This window comes from Sturnira hondurensis, unplaced genomic scaffold (genome assembly GCF_014824575.4).
Source record: "Sturnira hondurensis isolate 20B ecotype Veracruz unplaced genomic scaffold, ASM1482457v3 Scaffold0008151, whole genome shotgun sequence".
Classification (NCBI taxonomy): Eukaryota; Metazoa; Chordata; class Mammalia; order Chiroptera; family Phyllostomidae; genus Sturnira; species Sturnira hondurensis.
The window spans coordinates 626,507-639,908 of NW_028080782.1; the positions used below are offsets into that span (position 1 = coordinate 626,507).

The 13,402-nt window shown below is 50.9% G+C and overlaps 2 protein-coding genes across 2 annotated transcripts in view; both read left to right on the plus strand.

The window, feature by feature from the left end:
• Positions 1 to 12,999, plus strand: part of LOC118992218 (zinc finger protein 420-like) — a 40,948-nt gene extending 27,949 nt beyond the window's left edge. Inside the window, 5 exon segments of the mRNA XM_037053919.1 lie at positions 376 to 464; positions 1,838 to 1,914; positions 3,882 to 3,950; positions 8,018 to 8,144; positions 11,014 to 12,999. Of these exon segments, the coding sequence (XP_036909814.1) occupies positions 376 to 464; positions 1,838 to 1,914; positions 3,882 to 3,950; positions 8,018 to 8,144; positions 11,014 to 12,314 (1,663 nt within the window). The 3' untranslated portion in view covers positions 12,315 to 12,999.
• Positions 1 to 13,402, plus strand: part of LOC118992228 (zinc finger protein 569-like) — a 159,532-nt gene that overhangs the window by 81,887 nt on the left and 64,243 nt on the right. The gene's annotated exons all lie outside the window — the stretch shown is intronic.

Below are 13,402 nucleotides of genomic sequence, written 5' to 3' on the forward strand. Positions count from 1 at the left end.
AGGTACACGCCCATTCACCAGGCATGGGACAGCTCAGGTGCTTTACGGCTCATCCTCCAAATTCCCTGCAGAGAAAAAACCTTTGGGTGCATGGAGTGTGGTAGGCTTACGGCTGTACCTCGTGCCTGAAGAAGCACCAAATAATCCACATGGGGAGAAGCCCTTCCTGAGCACCAGGTGTGGGAACTGTTCACCCAGCAGGCCTGCCCCACCACCTGCCAGTTTGTGCACACCGAGAAGCCATGTGCCTGCCTGGATTGGGGTAAAGCCTTCAGGCAGAGCCCCACCTCACGGAGCACTGGCGAGTGCACACCACACAGAAGCCTGAGCTCAGCCCATGTGAGGCTTTAGCAGAACCCATCCCTCGTGGCACAGGTGCATGCGCAGCGGGGAGAAGCCCTACAGATGCAGCAATGGCTTTCTCAGGAACTTCTTGCTCACCCTCCACCAGAGGATCCACATGGGTGAGTAGCAAGTGGGCAAAAAACTTCATCAGGAGACTCAACTTCATGCAACACCAGAGGAAGGTGCACCTGCACCAGGGAGGAGGCCCTGGGACCTCCGAACCCTCACTTGTGGACGCGTCCTGAGCCCATGCGCAGGGCCAGAAATGACATGGGAGCCCACGGGTAAGGCTTAAGAGAAGTCCTGCCCAGAGGTGTCTTAGGAATGTGGCCGCTGGGGACAGGCCACACCGGGCAGATGAGCAGCTTTTGTAGCGCTGGCAGTGCTGCCAGAAACACAAGCCCCCCTCTGATATCTGGGAGTGTGGCCAGGGGGTCTGTGGCTGCAGACCCTGATCCAGTAAACTGTTGTGGGAGCTTGGACAACACAGTCAGTGTCTCTGGTCTCCATCTCCTGAACCGTAAAGTGGAGGAGAGGAAGGAGAAAGAGGAGATAGCAGGCTCCAGGGGAACAGTCACTTTATCACACATGCCTGGATATAGTCCAGAGTCTGTGTTGTCACCATCTGTGGGTGTCCTCATTTCCCCCACACCCAGCCCCCAGTTTACCTGGAACAGTAGAAGGTACCAAGTGGTTAATGAGAAGTTTTTTTTTTTTTCAGCCTTAGGAAGTAACAGTAATCGCATCAGATGCCAGTTTCTCATAGTGGTCTATTTGTTTAATAAGATTTTTAAATTTGTTAGAAAGAGGGACTGGAAGGAGAAAGAGAGGGAGAGAAATGTCAGTTCGCTGCCTCTCTCAGGCTCCTAGTTGGGACCCGTGACACTTGGTTCGCAGGCCCGCACTCAACCCACTGAACCACAGCAGCCACGACCAACTTTCCGTAAGTCAGCACGTCTATCAGGGACCCGGGGTGGTCACGAGACGTCTGCAGACTGGCTACAGCTTCTTGTTCCACCTGCACCCACGGACCCGACTTTTGTAGCATTTCCCTCCCCCCTTCTCCAGTTCGCCCTCCCCATCTCCCCGCCCCGTCTCCCTTTCCTCATTCTCTTCCGCGGTCCCCATTCCCTCCACCCTTCCAATCCCTCCGTTCTGGCCCTCGTACTCGCACTCGTATTCTTCCCGCCTTACGAGCCCGCGCACCACGTCCCACCAGATTCCACATAAGCCCCGCCTCCTTGACCCCGCTGCCGAGGGGCCTTCTGGGACATGGTGCCGCTTGCAACCTACTCTGGTTCCGTCCAGTGGGCGGCGAGCGCTCGGTGGGGAGGACCGTTGGAGGCCGAGGTGGCGCGCGCACTTCTGGGAAGTGTAGTCGACCCCAGTGCGCAGACTCAGTGCTGACGCGCGGGGAGGGCGGTCTGGCGGGCGCCATTTGTTTTTCTCAGGGAGACGCACGTGTCAGGCTGGTGACGTCTTGAGTGGGTAGGGCGCTGGGATGCGAGTCCTGGAAGGGGCGTGGAGTCCGGAGCGAGTGCTGATCGGGGCGGGGTCGTGCTGGTGAGGGTGACGCCTGTCGCTGTCTGTGTGCGGTGTGTGTGTGTATGTGTGTGTATGTGTGTGTATGTGTGTGTATGTGTGTGTGTTGGGCTGAGACTCCCGGGCCGTGTCTGAGCGGCTCGGTGTTGGTCACCGCGTGTGTCCGGGTGGTCTCCTGGGCCTCCCCTTTGCTTGTGGGCGTGTCGGCTGTGGGCGTGTCGGCTGGTGTCTGGGCCTCCCTGGCGTCCCTCTGTGTTCACGAAAGTATGCGTGCCTGCCTTTGTCCGCGGTGTCTCAGCGCGAGGGCGCCATCCAGGGGTCCACTTGGGTCTGGTCTCTTCCTCGGAGCCTGCCTGTGTGTCTGGTGGGAGTGTGTCTGTGCGTGTGGGGTCCGTCTCTCCTGCCCGAGCCTTCCCCTGTCTGTGTGCATCTGCTTCTCAGTTTCTGGGCATTGCCGACATTTGTGAGTGGTTGCGTCGGAGGTGCCCTCCCAGAGCGTGGGAAAGACGGTCCTGCTGGACAGGCAGCCTGGCGGAGCTGCCTCCCTGCGGGCCCCAGAGCCATCTCCCTCCCGCCCTCAGAGCCTCCCCTGCCCTGGGAGGGTAGGATGGGTGTAGTAGCAAGGCGTGGGGTCAGGAAAGAGGGTCAGAGACCCTNGCCATCCAGGGGTCCACTTGGGTCTGGTCTTTTCCTCGGAGCCTGCCTGTGTGTCTGGTGGGAGTGTGTCTGTGCGTGTGGGGTCCGTCTCTCCTGCCCGAGCCTTCCCCGGTCTGTGTGCATCTGCTTCTCAGTTTCTGGGCATTGCCGACATTTGTGAGTGGGGGCGTCGGAGGTGCCCTCCCAGAGCGTGGGAAAGACGGTCCTGCTGGACAGGCAGCCTGGCGGAGCTGCCTCCCTGCGGGCCCCAGAGCCATCTCCCTCCCGCCCTCAGAGCCTCCCCTGCCCTGGGAGGGTAGGATGGGTGTAGTAGCAAGGCGTGGGGTCAGGAAAGAGGGTCAGAGACCCTACCCCATGCTGACCTCGTTGGGTTTGTTCCGGATGGTGTGTTGGGTGCTCAGGGCATCCTTCTGGGCGTTTTACAGGCCTCCCGGTGACACTGAGGTAGGGACCCTCATCATTCCCATTTTGCAAATGAGGAAACTGAGGCTCGGGGACTTAAAGTGAACCAACTAACTGGACACCCAGGAATCCGAGCCCTAGAGCCCCCACACTAACCACTCTACAGTGGGAAGTCCTTGTGTCCCAGTATAAACAAAGGACAGAAAGGAGTGGCCACCACCCATGACTCTGATGACATGTATCTGGGACCACGCTGGGTTCAGAGGTGACCAGGACAATGCTCCGGCCGACTGAGGCACCCAGACAGGGCTGGACTGGGTCTTTACCTTGTGCCACACAGCTCAAGGCTCCCTGCATGTATGAGTCTCTTGAGCCTCACTGTAACCCCTTGAGTTATGGGGAAGACCGGGAGGGTGGGGGCAGAGTTGGGGTGTCTTCTAGGGTCCAGGGCCATCACTTAGACCCAGGGCAGGGTCAGAGTGTCCTGTTCCCCCAGGATGTGAAACAGGCAGTGTGCACACGTGTGTGTTTTAGGGGGGTGTCAGTGTGTGGGTTTCAGATATACACCAAGCACGTGTACCCTGACGAGTGCAGTTGAATCCCAATCTCTGCTCTGTCATCTTGGGTGAGTGGCTTATTTTTAGGGACTTCAGTTTCCTCATCTGTGAAAGAAGGTGAGTGGAAACTGCCCCCACCTTGTAGGGTATCAGAAGGATTAAAACACAGATGTTTGTTTTATACTGGGATGTATAATATACCTATATGTTTTATACTTGGATGCCTTTGGACCCCCCACATGCATTCCCTGTTAACCTGTGTGCATGTACCTGTCTGCCTGTCTTCTAGTGGGTGTGTCTGTCTGTCCTGTCTGCATTGTGGGTGGGACCTTGACCTGATCTCTCCCTGTGCTTTTCTCTTTCTCCCCCTATACACAGCTTACCTTTGCCCCAGTCACCATGGGCACTGGAAGGATGGCCACCCAACCGCTGACCACGAAGGCCTTGGTAAGTCATGTCACCTCTTCCTAGGATGAGACTTCTGGGTAGGGACGACCTTCTACCTGCCTGACCTGCTCAGGGCCCAGGTGCCCGGCCAGGTCTGCTAGGGTTCTGTCCACTCTGAGGAGAGAGAATAGCGTCATGACACTAGCTTTTGTCAACTTCAGGGACAGGATATCTCAGGAGTGACCTGTCCTACCCTGGGGGCTTCAGGAGACACTGGCAGGCACTTGGGAAGTGGTGGCTTAAGAAAGTTCCATCAAGTGTGACAGAAACCCTGACTTGTATGTGCTAGACAAAGGACCTCAGAAGTAGACGGGAAGCACTAAATGCCCCAGGGGACTGGAGGGGGACGGGGGGAGGTTGCCTGTGGTGAGGGACCCGTGAATATCCCTGGCTATTGCCATGATGTTTTATGATGTTTTAGTGGGTGGTTATTTAGGGTGTTTTTCACTAGATCTCCTTCATTGGAAGAAATACTTTACAATAAAAACATCAGCCCTGGCTGATGTGGCTCAGTGGGTTGACTACCAGCCTGCAAATCAGAGGGTTGCCTGTTTGATTCCCAGTCAGGGCACGTGTCTGGGTTGAGGGCCAGGTCCCTAGTGTGGGGTGCATGAGAGGCAACCACCCACTGATTTTTCTGTTCCTCTCTTTCTCCCACCCTTCCCCTCTCTAAGAATAAATAAGTAAAACTTTTTACAAAAAATAAAAACAAACAGATGTAACTTAGTTGGTTAGAGCATCAATGCCAAGGATGTCAGTTCGATCTCTGGTCAGGGCACAGAGACAACCAATGAATTTGCCAGCAAGTGGAACAACATCTCTTTCTCTGTGTGTCTCAAATCAGTAAATTACATACATATGTTGGGCATAAATCTTTTTTTTAATCATTACCAGAGGATATGTTCATTGAGATTTAGGGAGAGAGGAAGAGAGAGAAACATCAATTGGTTGCCTACCACATGCACCATAACTTCGTATGGAACTTGCAACCATTTGGTGTATAGGTCAATGTTCCAAAGAGGGCTAGACATAAATCTTTGTTCTGTGATTTTTTTTTAAAGAGCCCCTTTTTAAAAAGGTTTTATTTATCTTTAGAGGGGAAGGGAAGGAGAGAGGGAGAGAAATATCAATGTATGATTGCCTCTTGTGCGTCCCCTGCTGGGAACTGGCCTGCAACCCAGGCATGTGCCCTGACTGGGAATTGAACCGCAGTTGTTTGGTTCACAGGCCCACGCTCAATCCACTGAGCTACACCAGCCAGGCCTGTTTTGTTTTTGGTTTTTTAAGATTTTATTTATTTTTAGAGAAGGGAAGGGAGGGAGAAAGAGAGGGAGAGAAACATCAGTGTGCGGTTGCCTCTGGAGCGCCCCCACCTGGGGACCTGGCCTGCAACCAAGGCATGTACCCTGACTGGGAATCAAACTGGCAACCCTTTAGTTCCCAGTCCACTGCTCAATCCACTGAGCCACAGCAACCAGAGCTGATTTGTTTATTCTTTTTCTCTTTTTTAAATTATGAAAGGTGGAGCAAAGTGTGTAAACATTTTTTCTTTTTTAAAGATTTTGTTTTTCTATTTGAGGGAGGGAAAGAAAGGGACAGAGAGAGGGAAAGAAACTCCAATGTCTGAGAGATACAGCAGTTGTTTGCCTCTTGCAAGTGCCCACCTGGGGACCTGGCCTGCAACCCAGGCATGTGCTCTCACCAGGAATCGAACTGGCGACCCTTTGGTTGGCAGTCCGGTGTTCGATTCACTGAGACACAGCAGCCAGGGCTGTCAGGCTTGATGTTTAGAAAATGGTTATTTGCCATTTATGCATGTGGGCAAATTGTTTTTATTTTATTAAGATTTTATTTATCTTTAGAAGGGAATGGAAGGAGGAAGGGAGGGAGAGAAACATCGATGAATGAGAGAAACATTGATTGGTTCTCTCCCATTTTCTCCTCAATCAGGGACTATACCCTTAACCTTTAGTTGTATAGGCAGCACTTCATCCACTTGAGAGTCACCCAGTCAGGGCTGAACATTTATATAAATGGAATCACACAACACGTGGGTTTTTTGTATCTGGCTGTTTCCCAGAGCTTCATGTTTTTGATGTACATGTGTGTTATAGCAGATTTCCTTTTTCATGGCTGTATACTATTGCATTGCAAAAGTAGATGATGAATGTATGCATTTATCAGGTGGTGTACACTTGAGTTGTTTCCACCTCTTTGGTTTCATTAGTCATGCTGCTGTGAACACTCATGAAGAGTTTTTTGTTTGATCTCATTTCCCTTGAGTGTAGGAGAGGAAATAGTGGGTCCTTTAATATCAGTACATTTAGCCATTTAGGGAACGATCCAACTGTTTCCCAGTGCGGCTGCCCCACGGTGTCTCCACTGTTACCTTCTCTGTGATGGTTGCCTTGGTTTCCTCCTTCACCAACATTCATTAGGATTTCCCGATGGTGGTTGTTTTCCTGTTGGGATTTGGGGATTTAATTTCTTTCTCTCTCTCTCTTTTTTTTAAAGATTTTATTTATCTCTAGAGAGAGGGGAAGGTGGGGAGAAAGAGAGGGAGAGAAAAGTGTGTGGTTGCCTCTTGCGTGGCCCCAACCAGCATCCTGGCCTGCAACCTAAGCATGTGCCCTGTTGGCGAACCAAACCAGCAACCCTTTGGTTCCCAGGCCAGTAGTGAGTCCAGTGAGCCACACCAGCCAGGGCTCAATTGCTTTTTCTTAAACTCTTTTAGCGTTATTACTTTCTGGTTTCTCTAAAAATACAGCCTGCCCTGGCTGGGTCGCTCAGTTGGCTGTACCATCGTCCTGCACATCAAAGTGTTACAGGTTCAATACCTGCTTGACGCACATGCATGAGACAGAAGAATCAGTGTCTCTCTCTGCCTTCTTCTCCCTCTTATATCAATAAATATAGGCTCAACTGAGGATTAAAAAGCATAGAGCCTGATATCAGTTCTTTGGAACTGGGGCAAGTTTATCTTGGGCCGAAGTGGTTTGTGCCGTTAGGCAAGAATTTAAAACAGAAGAAGCCCTCCAATCAGTGCCCTCAGTCATGTGCCCACAGAGCGCTCAGAGGGCTTGGCGCACTTGGGGGGAAGCCCCATTTCCAGAGGAATCTCCCAGCCCTTCTGACGAGGGACCCCGTGTCTCACCCCCACACCCTTATTGTTCCGTGTGGGCTCCCAGATGCCCAGGACGTTCTGTGATTTTCAGCCCGTCCCCACCCAGCCTTGGTGTGTGGAACGCCTCAGTAAAAATTTCATTGAGTGAGTTCATTCAGGCAGGCAGACTTAAGGTCGCCTTTCAGGGGGCGTTGTATTGAGAAACTTAAAATAAGTGAGGGGCAGGAGGAGACTTTGGGAGGTGGTGGATTAGTTTGTAGCCTCAATGGTCATTTCAAAGGTGTGTATTTATTGGTTTGTCCAAAAAGTCCATTCTGTTTCTTCCATGAAGTAAAAGGCACATTTTACATTTTCACCTGTAACTTTATTGACTTGGTTCCGCGATGGCATCCCCAGGGCCCCCATCTGCTGTTTAAGCCTTGGGTCTTGAACCACCAGCCCCGCCCAGAATCTGCCCGCATGGACTCAACCTCAGATCACCCCTTCCAATTTCTTGGATACCCCTAGAGCTAATGCTGCTCAGTCACTGGTCACAGTGGTATTGACCAGATTGAGGGTCCTTTGCAGGGCTTCTGTCAGGTGTGACACGATGTGTCATTGTGGTTTTTATTTGTAGCTTTCTGATGATGAGTGACGCTGAGCACTTTTTTCATGTGTGTTGGCTATTTGTATATATGTCCTCTTTGGAAAGGTGTGTCTATTCAGGCCCTTTGCCCAGTGTTTAAGTGGGTTTTTTGTCTTCCTGGTAAACAGCCCCGTAGTTTCTTTGCCCATCCATAGACGATCCAGTGTGCTCAGGCACGGAGGTCACTGAGTGGTCAGGACCTTCAGAGCTCCACATCTTATTGACACCACGTCAGATGCATCCTGTGTGCCTTCCCAGTCCTCTCCCAGCCTCTGTGAGGAGGGCCCTGTGGTGAGTGGTGTGCGCTTCCTCTCGCAGGGATCAGTGGCGTTCAGGGATGTGATGGTGGACTTCACCCAGGAGGAGTGGCAGCAGCTGAAGCCTGCGCAGAAGGACCTGTACAGGGACGTGATGATGGAGACCTACTGGAACCTGGTCTCGCTGGGTAAGGGGGCAGCTTCCCTGTGTTACTCACCATGTGCCTGTCACTTCAGGATGACAGAGGAATGGAAAACTTGGGCATATTGGACATGTAGGATATTCAGATTGTAGGACGTTAAGTATAAAGTTGACAGGTGATGAAGTGGAAAAGAGTATTTTATAAATATATAAAGAGCTCTAAGGATTAAACAAGAAAAAGACTAAATGAATGATACAAAGTTGGACCAAGCTTATGAGCATGCAAACACAGTTGTAGAAATGCATGAAATTACACTTTATAAAAGATTTTTAAACCTTACTATATTATAGTCAGAGAAGTACCAGTTGAGTCACAGAAATACCACTCTTGCCCATGAGGTGCACAGAGATGAAAGACTCCCAGCCCCGGCCAGGTGTGGCTCCGTTGGTTGGAGCATTGTCCAGACCACAAAGGTTGTGGGTTCGATTTCTTGTCAGAATACGTAACTACGTTGTGAGTTTGATCTCCAGGCAGGGCACCTCGGGGAAGCAACTGACCATTGTTTTTCTCTCATGAATTTTTCTTTATCATTCTGCTTCTCCCTCACCACCCACTTCCTCCCTGTCTAAGCATTTCTTCAGCTGAGGCATAAAAAACAGAGGAACAGCATCCTGTTTTATGAGGGTGTAGGAAAGGACTCCTGATTTTCATTTATTTATTTATTTTTAAGGGGAGGAGAAGGGAGGAAGAAAGAGGGAGAGAAATGTCTGATGTGTGAGAGAGATGGCTGGGAACTTGGCTGGCAACCCAGGTGTGTGCCCTGACTGGGAACGGAACTAGCGACTTTTGGTTTGCAGGCTGGGATTCAGTCCACTGAGCCATAGCAGTCAGGGCAAGGACTCCTCATTTTATTTGTGTGAAGTTAGGGCAACTTTTCAGGAAGACTGTATTATCAGCTAAATTTCAAATGATTCATTTCTGTAATATATTCTTTAAAATTTTTCTGTATGTGCGCAGTGTTTTTCATAGTAAGAAAAATAAATAGAAATAAAGAGATGTCCACTTAGAAGACTGAACAGATAAATCTGGGTGTAGAAATATGATAGAAATCACAACGCTCTTCAAAGATGAGCACCCTTTGTAGTCACTGACACAGGAAGGTGTGTCTGGATAATTATTCAGGAAAAACTCAAACTTTCAGAATGGGAAAGGTCCCATTTCTCTGACAGTTTTTCGGGACGTGTAACTAACCTATAATGAACTGCACGTAGTTAAAGCGAATGATGCAATGCATTTTACCTTTTGTATTCACCTGGAAAATCATCACTGTGATGCAGACGTGTCCATTAGCCCAGAAAGTTTTTCGTTCCTTTTGACCACTCTCCATCCCCCGTGACTACTCTGGTTAGGTTGCCTATTCCAGAATTTTATATATGTGCAATCATATGCCACGTAATCTTTTTTTTTAATCTGAGTTCTTACACTTGGCATCATTTCTGTGAGGTTCACTCAACACCAACCATATGTATGAATCATTCCCTTTATTTTTTTCCATTCTTTCTTTTTTTTTGATTGGGGGGAGAGAGAGAGAGAGAGACAGACACACACACAAACATCAGTCAGTTGCTTCCTATACAAGCCCTAAAGTGGGACCAACCGGCAGTCTTGGTGCACGCGACAGAGCTCCAACCAGCCGAGCTACACAGCCGAGGACAGAGCTGACCTCTCTACTGTTGAGTAATGTCTGCTTCCGGGATAGACTTCACGTGTTTATCCTTTCCCTTGATGATGAACATAGGCTGGTCCAGTTCTAGACCCAGGGGAGGGCTCTCAAACTCAAGGGTTTGTGGTACCAGGCAGGGCCTTTGTGGGGGCAGGGAGGCAGCTGCTTACCACGCCTGCTTTGTTGCCTCTAGGAAGGAGGGCAAATATGGCCGGATCTTTCCTTTTTTAATGAGATGTTTGTGTAAGATCTCACAGTTTTTCTTTTTTTATTTTGTAAAGACTTTATCTTATTTACATATTTATATAATATATATATTTATTAGAGAGAGGGGAATAGAGGGAGAAAGAGAGGAAGAAAAACATCACTGTGTGGTTGCCTCTCACGCGCCCTCCACTGCGGGCCCAGCCTACAACCCAGGCACATGCCCTGACTGGGAATCGGTCAGGCGACCCCTTGGTCTTGAGGCCGGCACTCAATCTGTTGAACCACACCAGCCAGGGCAGACCTCATAGTTTTTAAATGTTTGGATGAACCTTAAAGTCCATGTGTAGAGTCCTGAACTCAGGACGTCCCCCTGGGCTGGGGACAGAGATTGAGGAACCCACGGAGTAAGGCACGAGGGTATTGGAGCGGGGAGGGTCAGCAGGGAGGTTCGAGTGTGCTAGGCTGAGGGATCGGGCCAGGCCACTCCCAGGCAGCACTGGAAGGTGTGAGCTTTGCTGGCAGGTGGGGAGACCGAGGGCAGCCGGCACACCCGTGTGAGAGTCAGATCTGTCTTTATTGTTAGTAATAATGGCCGATGCTTTGAGACTCAAAGCTGGCCGGTGAAGTGCAGGACAAGGCTTGGAAGTGAGGAGCTGGGTGCAGTGAATCGTCACTGGGTTTGCAGGAACCTTTGATCCACTCCTCCCAGCCCACATTCTTCCTCTTTCTTTCTCTTTCTCTTCAGGGTCTTTTCCTTCCAGCTCAGCTCAGCTGGCCACCTTTCTACCCACTCCCAAACAGACATTTCTTGCTCTATGCTCACCTCCCTACAATTTATTGCCTTAGCTTACTGCTTCTCTTCTCCCTCTGTCCCCATGACAGGCTGTCTTCTGCCGTCAGGCTGTGCCTTGTCATATCTTGGGAAGATCCTCCCTCCCCGTGTTGTTAACTGCATGTGTGTCGTCTCTTTCCCCCTCACTTCAGACTTAGAAACTAGACCTGACCTGAAAGAATCGGACCCATGGGAGGACAAATGGGAAGACAAGCCATCCGTTGTAGTGGAGGAAGGACCCATGAGGAATGGTGCCCAGGGTTATACCTATGAAGGAGCAGGAACACAGGGTGACCAGGCGGGGCAGCAACCGGGGAGTCCAGGGACCACTTCAGGAAATTTGGACATGTCCCAAGTGTTAGCCCCTGAAAACATTCAGGGTCAGTTTAATGCATTTGTCCACCCAAGCCCCATGCCGGCTTCACTGCAATCAGAAGAAGTGAGAGGAGACAGGACGCACCCGTTCACCATGTGTGGGGAAAACTCAGGTACTTCCAGCCTCAGTCCTCCCTCCCGACTTTGTGCAGAGAAGGAGACATACAAGTGCGGACAGTGTGGCAAGGCTTTCGGCTATAGGTCGTCCCTGGGTAAGCATCAACGAGTCCACACCAGGGAGAAGCTCTTCTCGTGTACCGCATGCGGTAAGCAGTTCACCCTGAAGTCTTCCCTCACCATCCACCAGCGAGTGCACACTGGGGAGAAACCATATGTGTGTGGGGACTGTGGCAAGGCCTTCAGCCAGAAAGGGAATCTCGTCCTGCACCGGAGGACGCACACTGGGGAGAAGCCGTACGCATGTGGGGACTGTGGCAAGGCCTTCATCCAGAAAGGGAATCTCGTCCTGCACCGGAGGACGCACACTGGGGAGAAGCCGTACGCATGTGGGGACTGTGGAAAGTCCTTCAGCCAGAAAAGGAGCCTCATCGTGCATCGGAGGATGCACACTGGGCAGAAGCCGTACTCCTGTGGGGATTGTGGAAAGGCCTTCAGCCAAAACGAGTGCCTCATCCTGCACCAGAGGACACATACTGGGGAGAAGCCGTACATATGTGGTCAGTGTGGCAAGGCCTTCAGACAAGGCTCCTCGCTCAGGGACCACCAGCGCGTGCACACCGGGGAGAAGCCGTACACATGTGACCAGTGCGGCAAGGCCTTCAGGCAAAGCTCCTCGCTCAGGGACCACCTTCGCGTGCACACTGGAGAGAAGCCCTACAAATGCAGCCAGTGTGGCAAGGCCTTTAGCAAGAACCACTCTCTCAGGAAGCACGGGCTCGCGCACACCAGGGAGAAGTAGCCTTACGAGTGCTCCGTCGGTCAGAAGCACTGGACGGACCACACCGTAGAGAAGCCGTGGAAGTGCAGCCAGTGCCGCAAAACCTGCATCGGGAACTTCTTGCTTTCTGTCCACCAGAGGATCCACGTGGGAGACAAGCCCTACGAGTGCGTCAAATAGGGGAAAACCTTGAGGAACTTCAGCCTCACAGGACACATAGCAGGGAGGTGGGGCATCTCAGACTGGCAGGTCTTGAGGCCATGGGCAAGTTCAAAACCGACATTTGGATCCCACAGGTAGGACACAAGAGAAGTCCTGCCCAGACAGGTCACAGGAATGTGGACTCTGGAGACAGACCACGTCATACTCACTGTTTGCTTCTGCAGCGTCTGCATGGCCATATGGAAAGTAAGCCCCGTTACACGTCTCGTATCGGGGAGTGTGGTAGGGGCACGTGGCTGCAGACCAAGCTGGAGTGGACTGTCCCATGGGTTTGAACAAAGCATTTAATGTCTCAGGGTCTCCATATCTCCTGTATAGTAAAGTGGAGGTGGGGGAGGAGGAGTGAATAGGAGGAGGTGGCTTCCATGGGCACATGGTCAGTTTGTCACACACACCTGGATCTGATCCAGAGATGAGGTTGTTCCCATGTGTGTGTTTGCTCGTTTTCCACACATACAGCCCCTAGTTTCTCTGCAACACCAGTTGGAAGGCCCCAAGTTCATAAGCTGTAGAAGTTACCAGGTGAGTCTTGAAAAGAAAAAATATTTTTTTCGGAATTAGGAAGTAACAATAATTTCTTCTGATATCAAAGTTTCTTGGAGTGATCTTTTTTTTTTTTTTAGAAAAGCCACCGTAAAGCACTTTTATTTTAATTTCCTTCTTTTTCCCTAAGTTTTATTTATTTTTAGACAGAGGGGAAGGGGAGAGGGAGAGAAACATCAATGTGTGGTTGCTTCTTGCGCACCCCCTACTGGGGACCTGGCCTGCAACCCAAGCATATGCCCCAACTGGTGATTGAACCCACAACTCTGGTTCGCAGCCCACTGAGCCACACCAGCCAGGGCTTATTTTATATTTTTAATTTTATTTATTTATTCTCTTCTCATGTACCGCATGCGGTAAGCAGTTCACCCTGAAGTCTTCCCTCACCACCCACCAGCGAGTGCACACTGGGGAGAAACCATATGTGTGTGGGGACTGTGGCAAGGCCTTCAGCCAGAAGGCTCACATTAACCGGCACCAGAGGACACACACTGGGGAGAAGG